The sequence below is a fragment of the Platichthys flesus genome, chromosome 2, assembly GCF_949316205.1.
Source record: "Platichthys flesus chromosome 2, fPlaFle2.1, whole genome shotgun sequence".
Classification (NCBI taxonomy): Eukaryota; Metazoa; Chordata; class Actinopteri; order Pleuronectiformes; family Pleuronectidae; genus Platichthys; species Platichthys flesus.
Window position 1 is genome coordinate 29098355 of NC_084946.1, and position 27254 is coordinate 29125608.

Below are 27254 nucleotides of genomic sequence, written 5' to 3' on the forward strand. Positions count from 1 at the left end.
TTGTCTCTGCTCCGAGGGTCTGATTCACGTCACGTCCGTCCTCTGGTTGTTTTCACGTCCAAACAGGAAGTGAAACATGTTTAGTGACTTGAATCTGTGATATTAAGAATCAGAGATTATAAACTAAGATGATGACACATCTCCACTTCCTCCAGAAATGAACACAAAATGTTTTAAATACAAACGCTGCCATCTTGTGGTTAAAACATAACATGCAGTCATTCGTGATCGTGGTGCTGATGATATATCAGCTCGACCAATCAGAAGCCGGTCTCAGCTGTCATCACGACGTCTCAGCCTGTCTTTATATGATCATGTCACGATTGACAGATGAAATCGACTTGTGATTGGTCGAGTGTAGATTTAGGCGGGACTTTAAACCACGCCTCTACTCCACGATCACTGCTGGACAAGTGATGTCATCACCACAAGATGGCAGCGTTTGTATTTGAGATACTTGGCTTCGTTTTTATTAGAACAGCAGGAAGTGGAGACGTGTCGTCCATCTTTATTTACATCTTCATCTATGTCGGCATCATTTCCACGTCATGTGACACATGGTTGATAATTTAGTTGTTGATGTTGTGATCGTTATGTCTGGTTTGATTTGAGGGAGTACACCAGAGGACACGTGTACTACATGTACGTGTACTGAGTGAAGTATCTGGAAGTTTTTCCTTGTTTTGTTTCAGTAGAAATTAGTTTGTATGTTTTGTTCTTGTTTTATAAACGCAGGCGTGTGATTGGTCGTGGTTGTGTCCGCAGCGTGAATCAGACCCGGTGTCGACTGTAGCCCTTTGATTTCAGCTTCACGTGCACGAGCACCAGCGCAGCGTGCACGTGAGCCCGCGCACGTGAGCCGAACCACACAGAGACGCTTCTGCATAGACATCAATTCAAATCACACTCATGCAAATAGATGGAGGACACGTGGACGAGGGACAGGAAGTAAACAAAGACAAGAGGTGAGTGTGAAGAGGACGGATGAGTGATCGGGTCCTCGAGGTTTATAAAAATAAATACGTTTGTTTAATATTGAACATTTTTCTCTGAATGATTTTGAACCAACGGACGAAACGAAGACGACGTAAAAGTTTCTGAAAACACAGCCTGTGTGTGTGTGTGTGTGTGTGTGTGTGTGTGTGTGTGTGTGTGTCAGTAAAATGTTCTGAGCATCAGGTCGATTAATAAACAAACAGTAAACATCTGTCACGTGATTAAACGCTTCGGCCACAGAACTACAACAAGTAGATAAACACGTCTGATTCTCCATCGGTCACAGGAAACAGCAGCGAGGGAACCATGTCACATGATCAGTCACATGATCAGTCACATGATCACGCCACACGTTTCGTTCACTGTGGACGCGATGATGTCATTCGTTGCTGAACTGCATCATGGGTCGTTTCACTTGTTTTACGTTCAGCAGAGAAAAGCTCAAAGTTTCAAACGGCACCAGCCAATCAAATTATGCAAATACAGCCCCCCCCCTTAAATCAAGATGGCCGACATCACAGCTCCATAATAGTGAAGCCAACGCCTCTTGATCGCCCTCTGGTGACTGGCTGCAGTATAAAGGAAATCCATGTTATAATTATTTGTCATCGATAGAACTTTGAAAAAAACACGATAGAAAGAACAAAACATATTCATCAAGATTGTGACTGATGGATTTTCTCTCCAGAAAATAAAACATTGACAGTTTTAATTTTCACGAGCTCAGATCTGACGAGGTCATGGTTAGATCATCACATGACATGGTCACTTCCTCTGCGCAGACAGGAAGTGGATCTACTTGATTCTAGTTCTGCGGCTGAAGGTGGAGACGACGAGTTCCCGCTCAGAAAGTGTGTGTTTGTGTTAAAACGTCCAGTTTGAACTCACAAGTGAAAACACAACTCTTCTATCTAACACAACATCTGGTTATTAGCATCAATGATACAGGTTATTAATCTTTGTTCACACAACTAAAAAAAACAAGTTCAGTTTTACAGTATTTACCTGCAGCCATGTTGGAAAAGTTTGTTTCTAAAACTGTAAATGTAATACTCCTTTAATAAGTTAAAAAAATAATTTAAACAACACATTTGAAATTAAGAACTGAGAATGAAAACAAAAACAGACTGTTAACACAGAAAGAGAACTTTTAAAATCTGTTGTATGTTTTAAAAAACTCTTTACAACAAACTAAAGAAATGAAAAAGAGACAGGAAGCAGACAGGAAGTAGTTTTATACAAGTCGACATCATTGTATACAAAAGCCGAGTCGTTCAGCTCAGTGTTAGTGACCAGTGATATAAATTCTCTGAGGGAATATTTCATATTAGTCAATAAATATGTGAGGACACAGTAGAATAAAGGAGGAGAAAAGCTGAAAAGTCTTTATGGCTTTTAGAGGCTTCGTGGCCAGAATCACCTGGAACCTCAGAATCATCAGATCGTGAGACGAGGGCAGCGTCACAAAGAAAGAGTTCAGTGAGACGTGGGAAGTGGGATCAGTGGAACACTGGGATGTGAAGGAAGAGGAAGCTGGGATTCTACTGAGTTAGATTTGTCTCATTAAATCAAACAGACAGTTTGTGTCTCTAAATGAAAACAACACAACTTGAATCACCTTAAAGATGAAAACACTAAAGTCAAACTTTATGTAACAACACATTTTATCTCCTAAATGTATATTTTCCCTGTTGAATAAATCACAGGAAGGTTTCAGAAATGTGTTCATGCTCTAATGCTCAGCGTCCTCTCCTCAGCCTCTGTCTCAAACACTGTCTCTTCAAATCCCCCCCGATGGTCTGCTCTGATTGGTCAGCAGATTTTCCCACGTGTGCATTAAAATGTGTTGAGCACAGAACAACAGTAAACGTCTTCACATCCGTCTCTTCTGTTTCTAAAAGCCTTCATCCTGAGTCTCTGAGGTTTGTTGGTTTCAGATGAGTCAGAGTTCAGGTACTTTAGAACCCTGCAGGGTTTCTGAGGCCGATATCTGAGAGTTTAACAAAGAAAACGTGAAACCACTGATTGTTTTGTGACCAGATTTTAACTGTTGGGTCATTTTACAGTTAAAAATAAACCTGAATGCTTCCAGAGCTTAAATCTTTGGTTTCTCCACATTTCCTAGTTTCATTGTTTTCTGGCTGACGAGCAGGTCGGGCTCATCTTCTGCTGCTTCACAATAAAAGCTTCCACCAGGAACCCAGAGGGAGGCTTTTATTGTGAAAGGACTGCTCTCTGAGTAAGAGGAGCTGCTCTTCAACAACAAACCAACCACATGTGAACTCTGAGCTGTTCGGTCGGATCAGTCACTTCCTGCACCCCCATCACATTGAGACTATCAGAGACAAACGTCTTCCAGTGATCCCACTTCCACAGAGACACGAGACAAATGGAAGAAAGGGACAAAGACAGACAAGTGAGAGAGTGAGAAAGTGCACCAGAGAGTGATGGAGAAACAGAAGGGAAATGAAACTGCCCTCAGTCTGAGACCAGATACCTCAGTGACGTTTCCTCTCCTCTTCAGTACGGAGCAAACTTCTGTCTCTCCGGCTTCTTCATCCCGTTGGCTGAGGAGGAGATCTTCGCCGTGTAGGACGCCAGGGCCGCCACCGCATGAGCCTGCACCGGGACGGCTGCCGACGCTGCCGTCTGCATTGAGCCTGGTAACAAGGGACCCCCGATGGCTGAGGCAGGAGGGCTGGAGAGGGCCAGGTAGGGGATGGACTTCACTCCCAGGAGGCTGGAGAGGGGGAAGGCGTAGGGAGACCCCAGGAGGGGAGCGGGGGGCATCGCGGCGCCCATCGCTGCCAGGGGGGAGGAGGAGGAGGACGAGGCGGGGGGGGCGGGCTGGGTGAAGCTCATGGTCAGGTCAACGGGAGACGGCATGGAGGAGGACTGGGCGGTGGATTTGGCGGTCTCTAAACTGGAGGAGGGGAGGGAGGAGGGGAGGGAGGGAGGGAGGGAGGAAGAGGAGGTGGAAAGAAGGAAGGGAGGGAGGGAGGAAGGGAGGAAGAAAAGGAGGGAGGGAGGAAGGGAGGAAGAGGAGGTGGAAGGAAGGAAGGGACGGAGGGTGGAGGGAGGGAGGGAGGGGAGAGCGGTAGGGGGGGGGTTGGATGGAGAAGGGTTAGAGGGTTAAACCAAAGACATGTTAAAAAAAATCAAAAACTAAATCATAGAGAAAAACAAAGAGGATTTTAGAATCAAAATGAAAGAAGTGAAATCATAAAACCAAGTTTTACTGGAGGCTGCAACAGATTATTATCGGGGGGGGCGCTGTACGAATGGGGGGGTGCTGTTTAAGTTGGGGTGATGGCTGGGGGGGGGCTGAGGGAGGAGGGGACACAACCATCGTACAGACGTTAGGATGAACGTTTGTCAGAGATGATGAAGATGATGAAGAAGAAGAAGAAGCATAAACAAACATCTTCATACGTCACAGTCTGTTGATCACATGTAGAAATAAATATGTTTATAACCTTTTTATCATCAAATGAATCAGCTGTCAGAAGAACTGAGAACAGAACAAGTAGAAGAAGTGTCCCAGTCTGTGTTGTGGTGGAGAAACGTTGGTGTGGTGAAACAAAGGACTGGGAACACTGGGCAGAAGAGTCTTGAACCCAAAGGCTGATGGTGGTGGGACGATGGTTGGGATCAAACACTGAGAAACAAAGAACCTCAACGTGTGGGAGACGGAACAAATCCAACTGGTGACCGATCTTCTCACCATCAAGTGGCTTTGATCTGCAGCAGCTGGCGGAGTTCAAACCAGTTTGTAAACTCACCATGAAGTGATCAGGTACTGAGCCAGGTGGATGGCAATGGGCGTGCCGGTGATGGTGACGTGCCGATCACTGGTGCTGTCCAGCTGACTGCCGATCTTTATCTGAGCTCCAGAAACCTGACGGATCTCGTTAATCTTGGTGCCCTGACGCCCGATGATGGAGCCAATCAGCTGCGAGGAGGCGGAGACACAGGAGAAGACGTTTAAAGGGGACATATTATTATTTTACCACAAGTTGAAATGGTTCCATCGGGTCTTAGTAAAATGTCTGTAACATGTGTTTTACATATAACGAGGGAGTGATTAGCGGGAGCAGCCAGAGGTCGTCTGCTTCCTGTCAGAGAGCAGAGGTTAGTTCTCTGAAACGTCAATCTATCAAATTTTATTTGTATAGCCCATATTCACAAATCACAATTCGTCTCATAGGGCTTTAACATTGTGAGACATCCTCTGTCCTTCACCCTCAACAACAGTCAGGACAAACTACTAAAAACAGTAGTTTGATCCAAATCTTAAGACCAGTTAAAACATTGCATGAATTTGCATTTTGCACTGTTGGATCTTAGGAAGGTTCTAAGTAGAGTTTCAAAATGCAAAAAGAAGAAATGGGAACAAGAGCCCAAAAGTTGTGAGCAGGCAATTTATTGAAAACAACAATTTAACTGAAGTAGGCTGTTCATCAGCTGATCAAAAGTTTAAGACCACAGCAAAAAAAAACACAACAACTCCTAAAAAAGAATTTTAAGTGTCAAAAACTGACTCAGTAATGGGTAGCTCCACCATTATTGTTGATCACTTCAAAAATTCGTTTTGGCATGCTTGATGCAAGTGTTTCCAAAAGGCTAGTTCGAATGTTGCACCAAGTGGTGAAGATGGCTTCACGGAGGGCATCCACTGTCTGGACCTGAAGTCCATTTTTGTAAACTTCCCTTGCCATCCATCCCCAAATGTTCTCAATTGGATTAAGATCAGGGGAACACGCAGGATGGTCCAAAAGAGGGATGTTATTCTCCTGGAACAAAGTCTTGGTCAGACGGGCATTGTGAATTGGAGCGTTGTCCTGCTTAAGAACCCAGTCGTTACCACACAGACGAGGGACCTCAGTCATGAGGGATGCCCGCTGCAACATCTCCACATAGCCAGCTGCTGTTTGACGCCCCTGCACAACCTGGAGCTCCATTGTTCCATTGAAGGAAAAAGCACCACAGATCATGAGGGCGCCCCCTCCACTCTGCCGCGTAGAAAACATCTCAGGTGGCATCTCCTTATCATGCCAGTAACGTTGGAAGCCATCAGGACCATCAAGGTTAAATTTGTTCTCGTCAGAGAATAAAACTTTCTTCCACCTTTGAATGTCCCATGGTTGGTTCTCCCTTTCAAAGTCTAAACGGGCAATTTTGTGGCGTTGAAGGAGACGTGGGCTTTGAAGACGTTTCTTGTTTTTGAAGCCCTTCCTTCGCAGATGCCGTCTGATGGTTATTGGGCTGCAGTCAGCACCAGTAATGACCTTAATTTGGGACGAGGATCGTCCGGTGTCTTGACGGACAGCCATTCGGATCCTCCGGCTCAACGCTGGTGAGATTTTTTTGGGTCTACCACTCTATTTTTTTGTTCCATAACCCTGAGGATCTTTTAAGGAATGCAAAATGACTGTCTTACTGCGTCCAACCTCAGCAGCGCTGGCACGTTGTGAGAGGCCTTGTTTATGCAGTTCAACAATCCTACCACGTTCAAAGACTGTGAGCTTTTTAGCCTTTGCCATCAACAGATCTTTACAGTGTGATTACTTGACAGGAAATGACATGGAATCCACATTTTTGCACAGATTTAGGCTTTTAAAGGCTGTGGTCTTAAACTTTTGATCAGCTGATGAACAGCCTATTTGAGTTAAATTGTTGTTTTCAATAAATTGCCTGCTCACAACTTTTGGTCTCTTGTTCCCATTTCTTCTTTTTGCATTTTGAAGCTCTACTTAGAACCTTCCTAAGATCCAACAGTGCACAATGCAAATTCATGCAATTGTTTAACTGGTCTTAAGATTTGGATCAGGAGTGTACGTAGAAACCTCAGAGACACATGTGAGGATCCGTCTCCCAGGACGGACACAAGTCAACAGATGTCAAGTGTAGGAAACATCAAGATTAAAGTTGTTAGCAGCATTGATGAGGGTAGACATTTTGAAGGATAACTTCAATACTATATTAACCAGCTGTCCATCATCCTCCCGGCGGCGCCTAGAGCTGCGCTGTTTTACAGATCATCGTCAAACATTGTTATTTACAGAACTGCATCGTACAGCTAGGTACTAATGCAACATATCGTTAGCTAGCTAAGATTCTTCTGATTCCACTGATGTAGACCATTTCAAGATCCGATCACCAGCATGTAAACAAAGCAGCTCTCCGGATCTCAAAATGGTGGCTGCACTCTGAACTTTAGATGGACAGCTCATTCGACCCAATTGCAGAAGGCATGGGTTGTCCACAGCCTACACGAGCCAACGAGAGCCCTTGTTGACAGACAGTGCGCGCCCTTCTTCTGACGTGTACAGACTCAGCCAATTGCAATCGATTCTTCTTATGACTGGTTTATCGTTTAGCCAATTACATTTTCCAGCGAGTACGTGTCCTGCTCGACCTGATAGATAAATATTGGGCACATGGAGACGAGGGACGACTCCATGTGCCCAACACTCCACACGGCCCATGCAGAAGAGACAGTACAGAGGAGAGTCAAAGGTGCAGATGGGCCGTAGTCATTGAAGAACATCCTGGTTCCACCAGCAGTGAAGGAATACAACAGGTACATATTGTATTTTCACTGATGTTTTATGCTCTTTGAAATGTAGTAATTTGTGTGCTTCATATAGTTATGTTTTAGTATATTTTTCCCAATCATGTGTTTTTCTGTCCATCCAGGTGTATGGGTGGAGTGGACCTCTCTGACGCCTTGATAGGGTATTACAATGTCCTCCACAAGACGATGAGGTGGTACAAGACGTTCTTCTATCACTTCATGGACATCGGGATAGTGAATGCCTTTCTCCTCCATAAAGACCTTGCACAGGCTAAAGGACAGGTACCTATGGTAAGTTAAGAATGTTACCTTTCAAAAGAGACCTGCTTCATTTCATGAGTTCAGCAGTTGTTTTATAATCCTCTGTTTAATGAGTCTTAAAAAACTGAGGTGAGATTTCCACCCTGGATAAACGTGTCTGATGGAAGCTGTGAATGAGCAGAGGAAGTGGAACAGGAAGTTGTTGAGTGTGAAGTCGGTCTGATACAACATTAGAAAGTTGTTGACTCAAGAACCGGGACAGTAAAGCTCCTGAGGCCTGTTGGCGTCGAAAGTTTGGAACACAAAGTGAGAACATGAGGACACGTCCCTGAACAGTTTGACTGAAGCGTCTCGAGACTTCAGCTCGTTACTCTGAGTGGATCGTGTCAGGTGGACAGAGTCCTGTCGCCTGATTGGCTGCCAGCAGCTTTTACACTGAAGGTCACAGATGAGAAGTTTCCTCACGTGGATCAGCAGACACTGGGACACAGAATCATTTGTCGTCTGTGTGTGAGTCTGAGGTGAATTATAAACATGTAATATACAAATCAATTTAATGAGCTTCATAACTACTACTGAGGAGCTGGTTAACAGGGAATAAGAGAGCTTATATATAAAGTGTGACATTTATACTTTATACTCACGTCGTTTGGAATGAGGAGCTCCTGAGAGGTGGTCTGACAACTAGCTTCCAAGCCTTGAGCAGCTGATTGGCTGATGGGGGCGAGGCCCTGCTGCTGCATTGACAGCTGGTGGAGTTTCGCCAACTGAGAAACAAGACGGACATGATTTAACAAATAAATAATAAATAATCAAATCGTTCAGGGGACATCTGAACCAGTAGAAACGTCCCTGCAGTGTGTCCTCACCTCAGAGTGTGGGACGCCATAGTGGCTCTGCACCGCGTACGTCTGGAACAGAGAGAGACACAAGTCAAACCATCGTGAGGATCTATCTGTCCCCAGCTTCCACAGTCTGAGGAGAGGACACTGTCTCCTCCGGCTCTTGACTCTGAGACTGAACTGTGGTTGGACGGGAATGAAGGACTCGTCTCCCTCCACGTCTCCGGAGCTCACAACACAAATACCACAACAACAGGACGTTCGGAAGCCACTTAGAGACGAGTCCAACAGGAAGTAAAGATCTGTCTGTGTTCGTCTCCGAGCGCAGAGGGACGACACATCCTGGATGAATGTCTCCAGCCCTGGATGAACGTCCGTCCTCCCAGCGTCTCCTGGGACATCTGCCTCCATCGCTTCGGCTTCTGTGTTGTCATGATGTTCCTCAGGCTCCAGAGCAGCTCAAGGTCTTTTATTAAAGTTTATTTGACGACTTTAGAGGAATTTACACGAATGTCAGTTTCTTCTAGTTGATCGGGTGTTTAAGAAAATCCAGTCAGTGCCGTTGGGCCTGAGGTCAAATCCCTCTTCCATTGAACTCGTCCTCATGTCCCCAGGACGGACAAACACAAGATGATGAGAAAGAGTCCGAGCAGAAGTTCACGGGACGCCTTTGACAGCGGGAATTCAAACAGGTCTGTATCCAGATCGGACTTCAACCGATATCCACACGTTTAGATTCTTACTTTTATTTCACCTGAAGAGCGTCTGAGATTTTTGACATTCCACAGGAAGTGAAGAGGAGAGTGGATCTACAAAATAACCACACATCATTTTACATGGTTGTGTTCAAACGGTTCATTCAAAGTCTGGGTCAGTGCAGATGATAAGAAGAAGAAGTGACCTTTGACCCTGCCCCCCCCCCCCCCCCCCCCCGCCCCAGGCGGCCCTACTCACCTGCTGCAGGTCGACTCCTCCCTGAGACACAGAGAACAGAGGGTGAGAGCTGAAGTCCGACGCCTCGTACACCTTCAGAGACAGAGACAGAGACAGAGACAGAGACAGAGACAGAGTTAAAGACAGAGACAGAGACAGAGACATGAGACAGAGACAGAGAGAGACAGAGACAGAGAGAGAGACAGAGACAGAGACAGAGACAGAGACAGAGTTAAAGACAGAGACAGATACAGAGATAGAGGCAGAGACAGAGATAGAGACAGAGACAGAGACAGAGACAGAGACAGAGAGAGAGACAGAGACAGAGACAGAGACAGATACAGAGTTAAAGACAGAGACAGAGACAGAGACATGAGACAGAGACAAAGACAGAGACAGAGACAGAGACAGAGACAGAGACAGAGACAGAGTTAAAGACAGAGACAGAGACATGAGACAGAGACAGAGACAGAGACAGAGACAGAGACAGAGACAGAGACAGAGACAGAGACAGAGAGAGACAGAGACAGAGAGAGAGAGAGAGACAGAGACAGAGACAGAGACAGAGACAGATACAGATACAGAGATAGAGGCAGAGACAGAGATAGAGACAGAGACAGAGACAGAGACAGATGCAGAGATAGAGAGAGACAGAGACAGAGACAGAGACAGAGACAGATACAGATACAGAGATAGAGGCAGAGATAGAGAGAGACAGAGACAGAGACAGAGACAGAGACAGAGACAGATACAGATACAGAGATAGAGGCAGAGATAGAGAGAGACAGAGACAGAGACAGAGACAGAGACAGAGACAGAGACAGAGACAGAGACAGAGACAGAGACAGAGATAGAGGCAGAGACAGAGACAGAGACAGATGCAGAGATAGAGACAGAGACAGAGACAGAGACAGAGACAGAGACAGAGACAGAGACAGAGACAGAGACAGAGACAGAGACAGAGACAGAGACAGAGACAGAGACAGAGACAGATACAGAGATAGAGGCAGAGATAGAGAGAGACAGAGACAGAGACAGAGACAGAGACAGAGACAGAGACAGAGACAGATACAGATACAGAGATAGAGGCAGAGATAGAGAGAGACAGAGACAGAGACAGAGACAGAGACAGAGACAGAGACAGAGACAGATACAGAGATAGAGGCAGAGACAGAGACAGAGGCAGAGAAAGAGACAGAGAGAGAGAGAGAGACAGAGACAGAGACAGAGACAGAGACAGAGACAGAGACAGATACAGATACAGATACAGATACAGAGATAGAGACAGAGACAGAGACAGAGGCAGAGAAAGAGACAGAGAGAGAGAGAGAGACAGAGACAGAGACAGAGACAGAGACAGAGACAGAGACAGAGACAGAGACAGAGAGAGAGAGAGAGACAGAGACAGAGACAGAGACAGAGACAGAGACAGATACAGATACAGATACAGATACAGAGATAGAGACAGAGACAGAGACAGAGGCAGAGAAAGAGACAGAGAGAGACAGAGACAGAGACAGAGACAGAGACAGAGACAGAGACAGAGACAGACACAGACACAGAGTTAAAGCTCGTCCCTGAGACACTTTAGTGTGTTTATTGATGAAAAACATGTAAAATGTGTGTGTGTGTCTGTGTGTGTGTGTGTGTGTGTCGGTAAATCCCTTGTCTCCTCCTTCATCCGTCTCCTCCTCAGTCCTCCCCTCATCCATTCATCATCCTCTCCTCCCTCCTCAGATCCCCTCGATCGCCCTCCATCTCTCCGACCCATTAATCCATCCACCTTTACCTCCCTCTCTCCCCCGCCCCCTGTCATCCCTCCTTCCTCTCCGTGTCTATGAATCACATTTTTCCGGCCTCCATCCATCTTTCCCTTTATTCATCCAGTTAACTATCACCCTGTCTTACCTCCCTCCTCTCCTCCCTCCTCTCTACCTCCCTCCTCTCGTCCTCCCTCTCTCCTTCCTGCAGGAGTCTGTGAACTCCATCCCTCGAGCCTCGGCCAGCCGACTGAACCTCTCTCTCATATTGTCGACTGTGTGTTTGACGTGATGATGTCACGTGGCTTCCTGCAGAGACCTTATGAGCGCTCATGATGTCTCACCTGGTTTCCTGCCATTAGCACAGGTCCTGGGGTCGGGCTGGGTCGGTATGGAATGGTCGCTCCCTTCGGTGGTGACTGGAGAGAGAGAGGGAAGGAGAGGAGGAGAGACATTGGACATGAGGAGGAATCTGAGTCAGAGTCTAACAAGTGTCTCTGAGGGTTTCAGATATCAGTGGATAAATACATTTGTCTTGTTTCAGAAACATATTGTAAAACTAAATGTGCTTAAAGCATTGACACAAAATGAAATGAGAAACACGTGAGTAATTAAATCTCAACCATAACTCACGAACTCTGAGAGTTACGTCTGGACCCGACTCGGAGAGACACTATTCATAAAGATAAAGAAACCAAATCTTTGAAGCTGTAGAAGTTTCTATAGTCACTAAAGTTTAATCAAACTCTCACAGAGAATTAAAGTCTATGAGCTCCCGCTGCAGCTCACAGAGAAATGAGTTCTGGATCCTGTCCCAGCATGCACTGGGTGAGCAGAGCATGGAGGCTGGAGATCAGAAGACTCTTTACAGATCAAACAGAGTGAACTCTCTGATTGCAGCGTTTCTCTTTCTCCTCTTCTCTCTCACTCCGTCCTGGTGGAGGTGAGAGGAATAGAAACCAGCTGCTGGAGTCTTTGATCTCTCCGTTTGCTCCTTTGATCTCAGAGTCTCACTTAATGAACGCTGGCCGTTCCCTGTAATCACCGAGGTTGAGATTCTTTCTGGAGGAATATGAACATTTAAAAATCCCCTCAGCTCTTCTGCTCACAGTTTGAAATCAGCATCATTAGATATTCAATCCGCTCACGTTCGATTCTGCACCTTCGACCGTCACAGTGAAATAATAATAATAATAATAATAATAATAAAACACAAACCTCTAAGATGACGGTGCAGATGAGCTTCACACACTGGATGATGGCGTCCTGACTCCCTGATATCGACACCTCTCGCTCTGTGGAGTTAGGGAGGAGGTCACCTGCTACCTGCACCTGAGCTCCTGTCGTCTGCACACAGACACACACACACACACACACACACACACACACACACACACAAACACACACACACACACACATACGGTGAAGTTCTAACATCCAGTCAGGTTGAACAAAAATGTAAACTTATATTTAGCGTCTTCAGACGTGAGATCGGAACTTGAGCTGCTGCTGAGTTCAGCCATGTTCTTCACATGTTCGTCACGTGTTCCTTAGGTGTTCCTGACATGTTCCTCAGATGTTCTGCAGGTTCTGTTTGTGAGAATGTTCATGACGCTGTAGCAGCTTTTGTTTTTGAGTATTTAAAGTTTTATTTCACTTGTTTATGTTAAGTTCCCACAGGTTATGTGCATGTCTGCCGTCTCTCCTGCATCAGTGTGGAAATAATCAAGACTTTAATTAAATCATGTACAACTGAACCCTCCCCCCCCCCCCCCCCCCCCCGCTGGGAGTTATCCCCCCCATCCCCCCACCCCCTCACCTCTCGGATCTCCTTGATCTTAGAGCCTCCCTTCCCGATGAGCGAGCCACACTGACTGGCCGGGATCACGAGCCGCAGGGTGACGGGAGGTTTACTGGTCACTGTGCCGTTAGCCACCAAGGCCGACAGGTCCTGAGGGCGCGAGAGAGAGAGAGAGAGAGAGAGAGAGAGAGAGAGAGGGAGAGAGAGAGAGAGAGAGAGAGAGAGACAGTATCATCTTTTAATATCGAATCATCCCTCCATCTTGTCCGTCATCCCCTTATTTCTGATAATATAATAACAATACGATTATTGTCTCTCTCTCTCTCTCTCTCTCTCTCTCTTATGCTGTTTTATGATTTTAAAGCATAAACTAATGAAAATGTTACAAACAATAAAAGCAACTTAATATGATTTCTGGCTTTTTTGGTTTATTTATTTCTTATTCATAGTTAACGTGATTAGCAGCTATTAGCTTAGAGGGCTAACTTGGCTTGTTTACCAAATTATGTTTGAACATCACATCAAACTCTGTTCAGAAATCAGGTTATTCCAGGTTAAGTCATTTCTCACATTTCTCTGCATTTCAAAATAAAGCGCTGCGGGGAGATGCATAATCATAAACAAGACTTCTCCCTCTCCCCTCGGTCATTCCATCTTTCTCTCATTATGAATTTTCTTTCTGTCTCCTCTGCTGCTCTTTAAAAAGTTCCATTAATTTGTCTCTGAGTGAGTAAAATCTAAATCTTTACTTTCTCTTGAAGAACTCTGTCTCTGTTTATCTTCATCAGATTCATTCATCTGAACATTTTGAAATTATCATGGATTTATTTGTTATGATTATGTCAATTTCCTGTAAGTCACTGTGATGTCTTAAATTAGACTTGATGGTTAATTGACAAACTGCAGATGTTTCAAACCAACTGTGATTGGATCTCTCAGGACAGATGTTTCTAACCAGCTGTGATTGGATCTCTCAGGACAGATGTTTCTAACCAGCTGTGATTGGATCTCTCAGGACAGATGTTTCTAACCAGCTGTGATTGGATCTCTCATGACAGATGTTTGACACCAGGTGTGATTGGATCTCTCAGGACAGATGTTTGACACCAGGTGTGATTGGATCTCTCAGGACAGATGTTTCAAACCAGCTGTGATTGGATCTCTCAGGACAGATGTTTGACACCAGGTGTGATTGGATCTCTCAGGACAGATGATTCTAACCAGGTGTGATTGGATCTCAGGACAGATGTTTCAAACCAGCTGTGATTGGATCTCTCAGGACAGATGTTTGACACCAGCTGTGATTGGATCTCTCATGACAGATGTTGGACACCAGCTGTGATTGGATCTCTCAGGACAGATGTTGCACACCAGGTGTGATTGGATCTCTCAGGACAGATGTTGGACACCAGGTGTGAATGGATCTCTAAGGACAGATGTTTCTAACCAGGTGTGATTGGATCTCTCATGACAGATGTTGGACACCAGGTGTGATTGGATCTCTCAGGACAGATGTTTCTATCCAGCTGTGATTGGATCTCTAAGGACAGATGTTTGACACCAGCTGTGATTGGATCTCTAAGGACAGATGTTTCTAACCAGCTGTGATTGGATCTCTCATGACAGATGTTGGACACCAGGTGTGATTGGATCTCTCAGGACAGATGTTTCAAACCAGCTGTGATTGGATCTCTCAGGACAGATGTTTGACACCAGGTGTGATTGGATCTCTCAGGACAGATGTTTCAAACCAGCTGTGATTGGATCTCTCAGGACAGATGTTTCTAACCAGCTGTGATTGGATCTCTCAGGAGAGATGTTTGACACCAGGTGTGATTGGATCTCTCAGGGCAGATGTTGGACACCAGCTGTGATTGGATCTCTCAGGACAGATGTTTCAAACCAGCTGTGATTTGATCTCTCAGGACAGATGTTTCAAACCAGGTGTGATTGGATCTCTCAGGACAGATGTTACAAACCAGCTGTGATTGGATCTCTCAGGACAGATGTTAGACACCAGCTGTGATTGGATCTCTCAGGACAGATGTTGGACACCAGGTGGGATTGGATCTCTCAGGAGAGATGTTTGACACAGCTGTGATTGGATCTCTCATGACAGATGTTGGACATCAGCTGTGATTGGATCTCTCAGGACAGATGTTGGACACCAGGTGGGATTGGATCTCTCAGGAGAGATGTTTGACACCAGCTGTGATTGGATCTCTCAGGGCAGATGTTGGACACAAGCTGTGATTGGATCTCTCAGGAAAGATGTTTCAAACCAGCTGTGATTGGATCTCTCAGGACAGATGTTTCAAACCAGGTGTGATTGGATCTCTCAGGACAGATGTTTCAAACCAGCTGTGATTGGATCTCTCAGGACAGATGTTTCAAACCAGGTGTGATTGGATCTCTCAGGACAGATGTTGGACACCAGGTGTGATTGGATCTATCAGGACAGATGTTGGACACCAGGTGTGATTGGATCTATCAGGACAGATGTTGGACACCAGCTGTGACTGGATCTCTCAGGACAGATGTTGGACACCAGGTGTGATTGGATCTCTCAGGACAGATGTTGGACCCAGGTGTGATTGGATCTCTCAGGACAGATGTTTCTAAGCAGCTGGGATTGGATCTCTCAGGACAGATGTTGGACACCAGGTGTGATTGGATCTCTCAGGACAGATGTTGGACACCAGGTGTGATTGGATCTCTCAGGACAGATGTTCGACACCAGGTGTGATTGGATCTCTCAGGACAGATGTTGGACACCAGGTGTGATTGGATCTCTCAGGACAGATGTTGGACACCAGGTGTGATTGGATCTCTCAGGACAGATGTTGGACACCAGGTGTGATTGGATCTCTCAGGACAGATGTTCGACACCAGGTGTGATTGGATCTCTCAGGACAGATGTTGGACACCAGGTGTGATTGGATCTCTCAGGACAGATGTTGGACACCAGGTGTTTCTCTCTCTCTCCAGGGACGTGTCACTGATGCAGCACATCTGGAATCAGCTGTTAAAGGCTCTGAGCTCCATCAGCTGGATGTAGCATCAGGACTCGTGAAACCTCTGGAGCTGAAGCTTCAGGTCGGACTCTTGAGCTCCTGCACACACTCTCTCTGATCACCCACCTTTTATAATCCTCTCCTCTTTTCAATCTCATTAACTTTTCACAGCTCCCTCTCTCTCCTCGTCTCTCTCTCTCTCTCTCGTTCTCTGGGCGTTCTTTAAACCCTGCTTCTCTCGCTCTCTTCTTCTTGTTCTCTTCACCTCTCACTCACTGTCTTCATTCCATATTTAAAACCCTTTCAGCGCCCATCTACCGTTCTCTGATTCTCCTCCTCCTCCTCCTCCTCCTCTCCAGGTCTCTGCAGCCAAAGTCATAGTTTGATTTAATTTGACTCACGTGGAGTTTAACTAATTAATAAAGTTATTTATCTAAATAAATATTGGTTTGTGTGTCTGTCTCCACAACAATGGTGACTGCAGGTTTCCTTCACTGTCAGACACCGAGGGTTGTGTATCCATTAAAGTTTTACTTATTATCTTACTGTCGGTTTCCTGAGAGGGGTCGTGACAGCAGGAGAGGAAGAAACACATGTACAGATAGAGAAGAGCCAAACTCCCTGAAGAGGGTGTGTGCGTGTGTGTGTGTGTGTGTGTGTGTGTGTGTGTCTGTGTGTGTGTGTGGTTGAGACGGAGGTCAGACAATCCCATTAGACATATAGTAAACGGCTCCCTGCCAGCGAGCAGCCAGGTTGTAGAGAAATAAAGGTTACGCACTTCACTCAGAGCAGCTCGGGGGGGAACTCTGCTGGGAGCTCTGAGGTGTGTGAGTGTGTGTGTGTGAGTGTGTGAGTGTGTGTGAGTGTGTGTACCTCCTCCAGTTTGAATGTGATCATGGTGAAGGCTCTGAACACACAGTCCGTCGGCCCTGTGATGGTGATGATCCTCTCCGGACAGGAACCCTCTGAGATGTTGATCCTGGCACTGCTCTGTGGGTCCAGACAGAACGGGGGGGGGGGGGGGGGAGAGGGTGAGGGGGGGGTTGAGGGAATATTTTGAGAGGGGAGGGGGGAGGGACAGGGCCGGGGGGGGGGGGGGGGTGGATGTGGGGATAATGCAAAGGGAGGAAGAGGAAATACATGATGAAGTAAGGGAGGTGAGTTGTGAACGAGGGAGGAGGAGGGAGGACGGGGGGAGAGAGAAAACACATTAGTGGGGGAGGGGGGGGGGGGGGCTATTTGGGCCGAGACAGAAGAGGAGGAGAACCACTGTCGCCACACTGACCCCCCCGCTACGAGATTCACCTGTGATGCAGGAGGAGAGAGGGATTACACGGAGGCTGGAAGAGGAAGGAGAGAGGGAGGAAGGGAGGAAAGGAAGTAAGGAGGAAAGGAAGGAAGGAGGGAGGGAGGCAAGACAGATGAGGAGAGCAATGTAGTATATCAAGGTTTTCAGGAGAGGGGGGGAGACGGGGGGGGAGGAAGGAGAGCAAAGGAGGAAATGAGACGGTGATGAGAATATTCTGGAGATTAGGGAGAGAAAGATTAGGATGATGAAGGAGGAGGAAGATGGAGGGAGATTCAAGCCCAGGAAATGGAGGAGAGGAAAGAGAGTGGGTTGGAGATTTAATAAGAGGAAGAGGAGGAGAGGATCAGGAGGAGGAAGCGGAGGAGAGGATCAGAAGGAGGAAGAGGAGGAGAGGATCAGAAGGAGGAAGAGGAGGAGAGGATCAGAAGGAGGAAGCGGAGGAGAGGATCAGAAGGAGGAAGAGGAGGAGAGGATCAGGAGGAGAGAATATGCAAATATTTGAGGAGAAAAAGGAGGAGAAGAGATGGAGCAGTAATAACCATTCGAAGGTGTCAGGAGGAGATAAACAGAAGAAGAGAATCAGAGAAGATCCTGAAGGAGGCGGAGTTTGACTCTCAGACTTTCATCGTCCTCACAAACACGTTCCTACACATCTAACTTCTACGATTCACAAGTTATAAACAAAGAGGACGACGCGTCTCCACCTCTTTCAGAAATGAAGCCGAGAGACGAACGCTGCCATCTTGACGATGAAGTTACCGTTATCATGGTCCCGCCCACACTTACTATCGGCCAATCAGGAGTCAGTCTCAAACAAACTCAAACAAACATCAGAGAGAAGAACTGAAACCACAGAAACTTTTCTTTTATTGAACTATTATGATTCTCTAGTTTGGTCCATGTCCCATCTGCTAACATGGAGGAGGAGGGCTTATGAACTAACTGCAGACAGCCACCAGGGGGCGATTGAAAATGCTCTCTATCTATCTATCTATCTATCTATTATTCATCCACTCCTTCCCGTCCATTTATCATTTCATCTCATGAGCGTCATTATCACTGATTTATCTCCGATCTGATCCTCCTATTGACCCGTCCATCATGTCCTCCATCCCTCTGTTTCCTTTGCGTCCTCTCTCCTCCTCCCTCCTCATCTCTCCTCCTCCCTCCTCATCTCTCCTCCTCTCTCCTCCTCTCCCTCCTCCCTCCTCCCCCCTCCTCCTCTCCCTCCTCTCTCCTCCTCTCTCCTCCTCCTCCCTCCTCTCTCCCTCCTCTCTCCTCCTCCCCCCTCCTCTCTCCTCCTCTCTCCTCCTCCCGCCTCCTCCCCCCTCCTCTCCCTCCTCCCCCCTCCTCCCTCCTCCCCCCTCCTCCTCTCCCTCCTCTCTCCTCCTCTCTCCTCCTCCCCCCTCCTCCCTCCTCATCTCTCCTCCTCTCCCTCCTCCCTCCTCATCTCTCCTCCTCTCCCTCCTCCCTCCTCATCTCTCCTCCTCTCCCTCCTCCCTCCTCCTCTCTCCTCCTCTCTTCTCCTCTCCCTCTTCTCTCCTCCTCTCTCCTCATCTCTCCTCCTCCCCCCTTCTTTTAGCGTTTTGATAATATCTGTTTTCCTGAAGTCTCCAAATCTTTTTCAGGAATAATAAAACGTTTGGTTTGAATCCAACGAGTTCTCCTGTGTTTGATCCTTTGATGAAACTCAACCAATCAGAGTGAGACGTTGTGTCGTCCATTGAGTCTGTGGTGTGAACACAATCTTCCTTCACCCCCCCCCCCCACTCTAATGAGTGACACAAGCAGCAGTTTGTCGTCGTTCTTCATTTGGAGGAAGGATGGACGGTGGTGTCATTCAACTGGATTACACTGCTCTGGTTTATTAGAGTCACGCTGCAGGGACTGAGTGTGTGTGTGTGTGTGTTTGTGTGTTTGTGGGTGTGTGTCTCTATCTGTGTGTGTGTGTGGGGGGGGGGGGATTCGGTGCCAAAAGCCTTTTCAAAACGTTGGCATTGTGCAGAAGCGCAGCCTTGAATCTCTGGATTTCATACAGTGTGCATTTCATTACAGAGAGTGAACGATGGTGTGTGTGTGTGTGTGTATGTGTGTGTGTGTGTATGTGTGTGTGAGTAATGTGAGGACCTAGTGTATAAATCCAGTAGAACTGTAGATCCTGTGTTTGTCCTTGAGAAGCAAAGACCAATTTAAATATTCATGTTTCCTGTGAGTTTCAGACTCGTGTTTTCTCTTCCCCTCTCAGAGGTCAACGTGAGGTCAGTTCAGTTTCACATGATTAATGAAGTGTTTTATGAGTTCGTCTCACTTCTGTGTTTGAAGAGGTCTACGTCATGTTTGTGTTTATCACAGTAAAGCTTGAAGTACAGAACGCTGCAGAAAGAGGACGAGCTGAACTCAAATGTCTCCTCAGGATTATCAGTGTCCTCCCAAGAGACACAGAACAAGTCTTCAGCAGCTTTGTTTGTTTGGAGCCTGAATCTAAGAGCTTCTGTGATTTATCAACGAGGATCTGTTATAACGCTCCATGTTTGTTTCTCCAGGTTCATTCACACACACACACAGACACACACACACACACAGCGCTAACACACTCTTTGTGATGACTTCTCGTTTCCCGTGTGTTTGCACGAGGACCTTCTCTCCTCTGAGAATCTCCACCTCCAAGTTACCGACTGAAAGCTTCAAGAAGAATCTATAACAGATTCATAATCCTGTTGGATACAGATGATTCTCATGATGTTGTTGCGTCTATAGATCGACTCCTGTCATTATAGATTTGTGTTGATTTCAAATGTGATTAGCAGGATGTGTTTAAAGGACTATTGAGGATTAGTAAGAGACAGAATGAAGATGAAGGTCTGAGGAGGAGGAGGAGGAGGAGGAGGAGGAGTCTTACCTCTTCTCGTATTCTCTTCACTGTTTCTCCTTTCTGAAGAAATAAGAAACACAAGTTGAATTAAATTAATTTTCTAAAAGGTAAAATAACATTCATCTCTCGACTGAGCTTTATCAAATGTTTTATGAAAAGCTTTAACTGCCAAGGACCTGCAGGACGTGTTCCTCACGTGTTCCTAATGTGTTCCTAACGTGTTCCTCACGTGTGACAGATATTCAGGCTTCATCTGATAAATTAATATATGGTTCTAATTGACGCCACAGTCTCACATGACCCTGAACGCTTTGCCTTCCTGACCTGATGTGACATCGTGAATAGACTCCACTAATCTAAGATCTGGAAATGTCTGCTGTGGTTGTGATAGGATGCATGCCCCCCCCCCCCCCCCCCCCCCCAGCAGCTGCTCTGCTAACAGGTCTGAGTGTGACAGGAAAATGTTCCTGTGATAAAAGAAGATTAAAACCGAAACACACTGTGTGTAATGTTCAGCTCTGCTCACTGGTCCTGAGCTGGAGGAGATGATCTGCTCTGACTCCTGCGTCACATCAGCCAGTTTAACATCGGTTCTGCTGTGGCAGCACTGGTGATGCTGGGAGGAACCCAGAGAGCAGCTCAGTGATGTCACTTTCATGGCGTCTTTATGTCAGAGCAGCCCGCACACTGTGAGTGATGAGGAGGGGGGGGGGGGGGGGTCTTAATGCTGATGGGACCCGTGTGTGATGGGGCCGTGGTCATCATCTCACATCTTAAATAAAATCCTGCTGGTTTTTAATTTGAATTCAACACGTTCTCAGTTAGATTTGCTCCTTTTCAGCCACGAGAGGTTGAACTGACAGGAGCTGAATGAAATCTTATATTAACTCATTTAAACTCATCTCTGTGCAGCAGGAGGACACCGGGGTTCACAGATGAGGGAGGGTCAGAGGTGCTGGGAGATGATTGTATATGTAAATGTTTAAAGCTGCTCAAAGACTCCTGACAGGTACAGTAGTTGCTCCTGTAGCTCCTCCCCTCGACCAGCCACAGAGTGATCTCCTTCATCTCCTGATGTTCTGCAGCTTTATCAAAGAACTCAGTTAGACACAGGAGGAGAAGGTATGAAGCGGGACTCACCTTGCCGATAATGCTTCCTACTTCCTGAGGAGACACAAACACAAGATGTTCAGGGTTGTTGACAACAAGATGAACACAATATCAGAGTACAAAGTGAACATCAGTCCCCCCCCCTCACCTTCCCGTGCATGAGCAGCCGCAGTGTGAGCGTGACGCCCATGGCCCCGTCTCCAAACTCCCGGTCACAGCTCATGGTGGTGGTGGTGGTGGTGGTGGTGGTGTGGTGGGTGGAGGTGTGGGTGGAGTCTGCCGCTGGGAGACGCATGAAGGTCTGAGGCCCTGAGGCGTATGGAGCGTTCCAGAGCAGCACAGAGAACCCTTTGGAGAACCTGGTGAGGAACCTTCTGAGAGCCCTGGAGCGAGGTGGAGCTGGCGTCAGAGGTTTATCCACGTCCCTGGTCCTCCCTCAGCTCTGTGGGACGGACAAAGAGGAGACACATGAGGACTCTCACAGGTCCACGGGGGTCAGTCCACTTCATCTCTACAGACACACTCCAGCTGTGAACATTCAAGGTTCTTTATTCACACAAATTTTAAAAGCTCAAGTTTTGATCGGATCTGTTTCCACAGATTCATAAAGAAGAAAAACTGATGTTCATCTCGGAGATGAAGTCAGCAGATCCAGGAGCAGGAGCTACACCGCGTGGGCGGAGTCTACTTATACTCGACTCTGATTGGTTTGTAGACGGACAAACGTGGGCGTGTTCTCAGCTGGGTGGGGGGGGGGGGTGCTACACTTCAGGTCTGAACCAAACAAGGTGTGAAAGAGCCTCAGCTGGTGAAATGTCACAGATTACAACTTTAACGTGAAACTCTATTCCTTCAGCCCATCATCACAAATCCAGAGTTCTCCTTGAAGGACCGAAGAACACCAGAATCTCAGATGTTCCCTTCAGTCCAACACAAGTGAAGGTTTGTGGAGAATAGTTTAGAGGAACCCAAACTGAAGCAGGTCCCGTTAGAACTGGGTCACCGTGTTGACCACTCCCCCACTGATGATGATGATGATGATGATGATGATGATGAAGATGATGATGATGATGATGATGATTTCAGTTCATGTGGATCTTCACGTTTCATTTCTTCATTCTTCTGTTTGTGGGAAAAACGAAGCTAATCATTGATTACTGTGCTCTTATTAGTACTTGAGTGTGTGTGCATGTGTGAGTGTGTGTGTGTGATTGTGTGTGTGAGTGCGTGTTTGTATCATTTGTATGCTACAAACTGTGTATTTCTGTGCATCTCCATTAGCAGTAAGAGCGACTGCACCTCCCAGTCTCATAAAAAATACACAATCTGCCAAAGTAGGTCATGATGCAGGCTGTCTGCCATGCTGCACGAGCTGCGTCTCACAACAACACACACACAGAGACAGACACACAACCACACTTCAGCAGGATGAAGAGCAGAGCCTTCACACAATCACCTGGTGAGAGGAGGAAGTGACACAAAGTGAAACTGTTTGATTGTGTGTCTGTGTGTGTGTGTGTGTGTGTGTGTGTGTGTGTGTGTCTGTGTTATAAAACCATGTATGTAAAAGTGTGTGCATCCTTGTACTTGTGTGCACTGGACTGTTGCATGTGCCTGACTGCATGAGGCAGAGTATTTGAGAGGATGCATTATGTATTTACTGTGTGTGTTGTGTGTGTGTGTGTGTGTGTGTGTGTGTGTGTGTGTGTGTGTAGAAAGAAGAGAGAGAGATGCAAATACATACATTAAATACAGATGAATTATTGAGGCTCTCTCAGATGCTTCAACAGGACGTTAACCCCTCCCCCCCTTGAGTCATATATGACTGAACCTTCACACACACACACACACACACACACTTAACATCCCTGTGGGCCTGTCCTTGAAGAAATGGACGGGGGGGGGGGATGAATCCAGGTTCATGAGGTCGACAATCAGTTCTCTGCAAAATGAAGGTGGGCGTGTCTGTAGCTGGCGGCGACAACAACCAATCACAGGGAAACACAACGTGGTCCCCCTTGTGCCTCATGACAACAGATTGTTACTAAAGATGGACGACATGATGGCTCCTATAAGTGAAGCCAAAACATCCAGGTCGCCCCCTGGTGGCTGACTGCAGTATAGGTCTGCCTCTGCCATGTTAGCAGATGGGACATGGACCAAACGAATCACATCAACGTCTCCACAACAAGACAAGAGAGAGAGAGAGAGAGAGAGAGAGAGAGAGAGAGTGATGAAAAGAGAGGAAACACACAGAGAAAGGACACAGGCTGAATTTATTCCACGACCATAAATCTTGGTATTGGATTTGATTACCGGGGAGGGAGGGGGGGGGCAGGTCTGATTGATTCTGGCCAGCAACAACTGATTCCTAAAAACCTGATTGGATTAAACACAGAGCCAACAACTCATTCCTCTGAGCTGATTGGATTAAACAGCAGCCGCCAGATTTAAATCACAACACCGAGGTCGACTCGACCGGAAAACTGGAAATATTAAAGAAAAGAGAAAAACGTCTGTGGGAGGAGTGTGCACGTGGATGTGTGTGCACGTGTGCTCTACTGACAGAGAGAGACAGCCATGATGTCACTTCCTGTCTCGCCTCGTTACTCAGTGCAGTCTCTTGTTCAGCGTTAGTTTAAAAACTACAGCTCCCATAATCCATTGGGACTTAAAGATACTTCCAGTGCTCCTAATGTGTGTGTGTGTGTGTGTGTGTGTGTGTGTGTGTGTGCGACTAAAACCATCAGGTGATGATGTCATGGCATGGGATGGTGGAAAGCTGGTCATCACTAGTGCGTGTATGCCTGTGCGTGTGTGTTTGTGTGTGAGTGTGCGTTTGTGAGCGTGTGCGTGTGTGTTTGTGTGTGAGTGTGTCTGTGTGTTTGTGTGTGTGTGTGAGTGAGTGTGTGAGCGTGTGCGTGTGTGTGTGTGTGACTGCAGCCTCTATTTAAAGACAAGTGAGTCTCGGGGAGGAGTGAGAGACAGATAAATAGAGAGAGAGAGAGTAGGAGTGGGGGAGAGATAAGGATGAGAAAAGAGAAGAAAGGACTTAAAGTTGAGAGAGCGAGAGAGAGAGCGAGAGAGAGAGAGAGAGAAAGAGAGAGAGAAAGAGAGAGTACCCCCCCACTCCACTGCTGTTGCTAATCACTGTAATTACATGGACAGGCTAATGCTAGGATGCTAACAATAAGTCAGGATGCTGACGCAGCACAAACTGAACTAGAGGATGGAAACATGAAGAAGTGAAATTCTTTTGAGTCTCTCGTCCAATCAGCTTCCTGGTTGGTCGGGATGAACATCCAGCCAACCAATCAGCTGCGAGGAAGAGTGATTTGCATTGTGTGTTCAACATTTACATGCTGCCAGTCAAAGTGTGTGTGTGTGTGTGTGTGTGCGTGCGTGTGTGTGTGTGTGTGTGTGTGTGTGCGTGTGTGTGCGTGTGTAACAAGGACTTAAGAGGACACGTCACCTTCTGACATCTGCTTCAGCTCTGATAAGTGGAAGATGCATATTTGATACGATAAGTGTTGTGTTGTGTTTGTGTGTTTGCTTGTTTGTGTGACAGGTAACTGACAGCAGTGACCTTGTCATGTTTTGTCACAGCTGAGCAGGTTAAACACACACACACAAAAATGCACACAAACACACACAGTACTGGTAAACACACAAACAAAGAGCAGAAAAAATGTGCAGCCTGCACACACAAACACACAGACATAGACATGCCAAAACAACAAACACAAACACACACACAAACACACACACACACACACACACACAAACACACACACACACACACGGTTACACATCCAAACTGATTAAAATCTGAGTGTTTAGAAAACAACAGAAACTTCAGTGATTTAGACACAAATGGTGATATGAATGAACTGTGTGAAGGTACACACACACAGACACACACATACACACACTCACACACACACGGACACACACATACACACACTAACACACACACTCACACACAGACACACACCCACACACACAAAGTAAAGTTCACACAGACAGAAGGAACATAATCCTTTTTGTTTCTGAGCTGCATGAAAACCCTGTAATGACACTTTGTAGAGTTCCTGCGTGAATCAGACATTTGAATAATCCCGGTTGTGTTACTGTCCATCGCTCTGACCTTCACCCCCGCCCTGACCTTCACCCTCGCTCTGACCTTCACCCCCGCTCTGACCTTCACCCTCGCTCTGACCTTCACAACAGCTCGTCCAGATCCTCGGAGCAGCCTGAATTCGGGAATTTCTTGATGATATTAAATTCCTTCTAAGTCAGATATATCCCAGATGATATGAGAAGCACCTGAGCTGCAGTGGTTGTTGGAGGCAGACAGCAGCAGGAGTTTCTAACGTATGAAGGACAGAGACACAGAAGCAATCAGATGCAGATGATAAATATGCAGCTGTGACATTTGTGTCGTCTCTCAGGCCACCGAGTGAGAAGAGAGAGCTCTCACTTTATTCAAATGTCACTCTCTGGCAGACGGGGAGCATTTGAATACCAGCACAGGATATGCAGATCAGAGGACTGAAGCACAAAGAGCCCGGACACGAGGACACCGGAGGACCACGTCTGGCAGAGACTCACACACAACACAACCACACAACTCTGATTTCCATCTGATTCACGGCACAGAGCAGGAGTCAGGAGGTTTCACTGACTCACACTGACTCACAGGACGGTTCAGGAAACATCCTTTGGCAGATTTTCCCTCATGATTCTCGAGTTTTGATCAAAGCTGACCTCAGAGTCTCCTACAGGGCGGGTTCATGTGGATTCCCAGAGAAGATCTACCATATCTTCTCGTTTAAAAGAGTAAACACGCTGAGAAACATTAAAATAACAACTGTGATATCATTTAAATTCAGGTAAACTAGGGGCCGCTCTGAAGCTTCCTGTTCGGAACGAGCTGTTCCTCCTGAAACTGGGAACCTGATCATTTAGAAACAGTCATTCTCCTGCAGGACGCCGATACCAAAGATTAGAAAAATGATAACTAGCGAAATAATCATGTGAAAAATCATCAGGTTCTTCTTCTATATCGTGCGACCACTTGAAGAGGAAGAGGAGAAGAGGAAGAGGAATCCAGCAGACAAACAGGATCTGGTTTTTATTGGTCTGCACACGTCTTAAATTAGACCTGACTCCTGCTGGTCAACTACCAGTCAGTTATACTGTGTGTGTGTGTGTGTGTGTGTGTGTCTGTGTGTGTGCTCCGTCCTGTGTGATGGTCACAAGATCAAAACATCATGATTTCATTATCGTCCTATAAAAAGTCTCAAGTCTGTGAAATGTCTTCAGGCCCGAGTGTCTCCACAGCAGCAAACTGAACCTTCATCCATGTTTCTAAATTCACAGAATTTTTTATATAATTTTTTCTTGTTATCATCTGGATGATCAGGATCAGTTGGCTGAAGGTTCGATCTCGACTCACATCCTAGTTGGGAATAGGATGCAGGATGTCTTCCTCCAGGAGGACACTGTGATGCATCACGTCCCTGGAGCGAGTCTCCACACAGACACACAAACCTCCTGAGTCTCCTGTCCTCACTTTAATCCAGATGTGTGATTCGTCTTTCAGTCGTGCTGCTCTCTCTACATCTGTCTCTTCCCCTCTAATCCCCGCCCTCCCCCCTCCCCCCTCCTCCTCTCTGTGTGGAGATCAAGCGCTCATTCAGCCGTGTTCTCCCTCGCTGCTGCAGGAGACTTGTTTTCAACCGTCTCCTCCGCTCAAGAGACACTTGTCTCATCTCTG

The 27254-nt window shown here is 46.5% G+C and overlaps 1 protein-coding gene across 3 annotated transcripts in view; it reads right to left on the reverse strand.

The window, feature by feature from the left end:
- Nucleotides 1–2216: 2216 nt before the first annotated feature.
- Nucleotides 2217–27254, reverse strand: part of pcbp4 (poly(rC) binding protein 4) — a 48250-nt gene continuing 23212 nt past the window's right edge. Inside the window, exons 3-15 of one of the 3 annotated variants that reach the window (XM_062410325.1) lie at nt 21624–21917; nt 21506–21529; nt 20393–20425; nt 17058–17174; nt 13189–13320; nt 12588–12716; nt 11714–11788; nt 9631–9702; nt 9420–9485; nt 8704–8745; nt 8479–8601; nt 4779–4948; nt 2217–3919 (exon numbers count right to left, since the gene is read on the reverse strand). In XM_062410325.1, coding sequence (XP_062266309.1) covers nt 3517–3919; nt 4779–4948; nt 8479–8601; nt 8704–8745; nt 9420–9485; nt 9631–9702; nt 11714–11788; nt 12588–12716; nt 13189–13320; nt 17058–17174; nt 20393–20425; nt 21506–21529; nt 21624–21770 — 1533 coding nt within the window. In that variant the 5' untranslated portion in view covers nt 21771–21917 and the 3' untranslated portion in view covers nt 2217–3516. The remainder of the gene's footprint in view (nt 3920–4778; nt 4949–8478; nt 8602–8703; nt 8746–9419; nt 9486–9630; nt 9703–11713; nt 11789–12587; nt 12717–13188; nt 13321–17057; nt 17175–20392; nt 20426–21505; nt 21530–21623; nt 21918–27254) is intronic. The other 2 variants (XM_062410336.1, XM_062410332.1) reach the window with 2 other exon arrangements.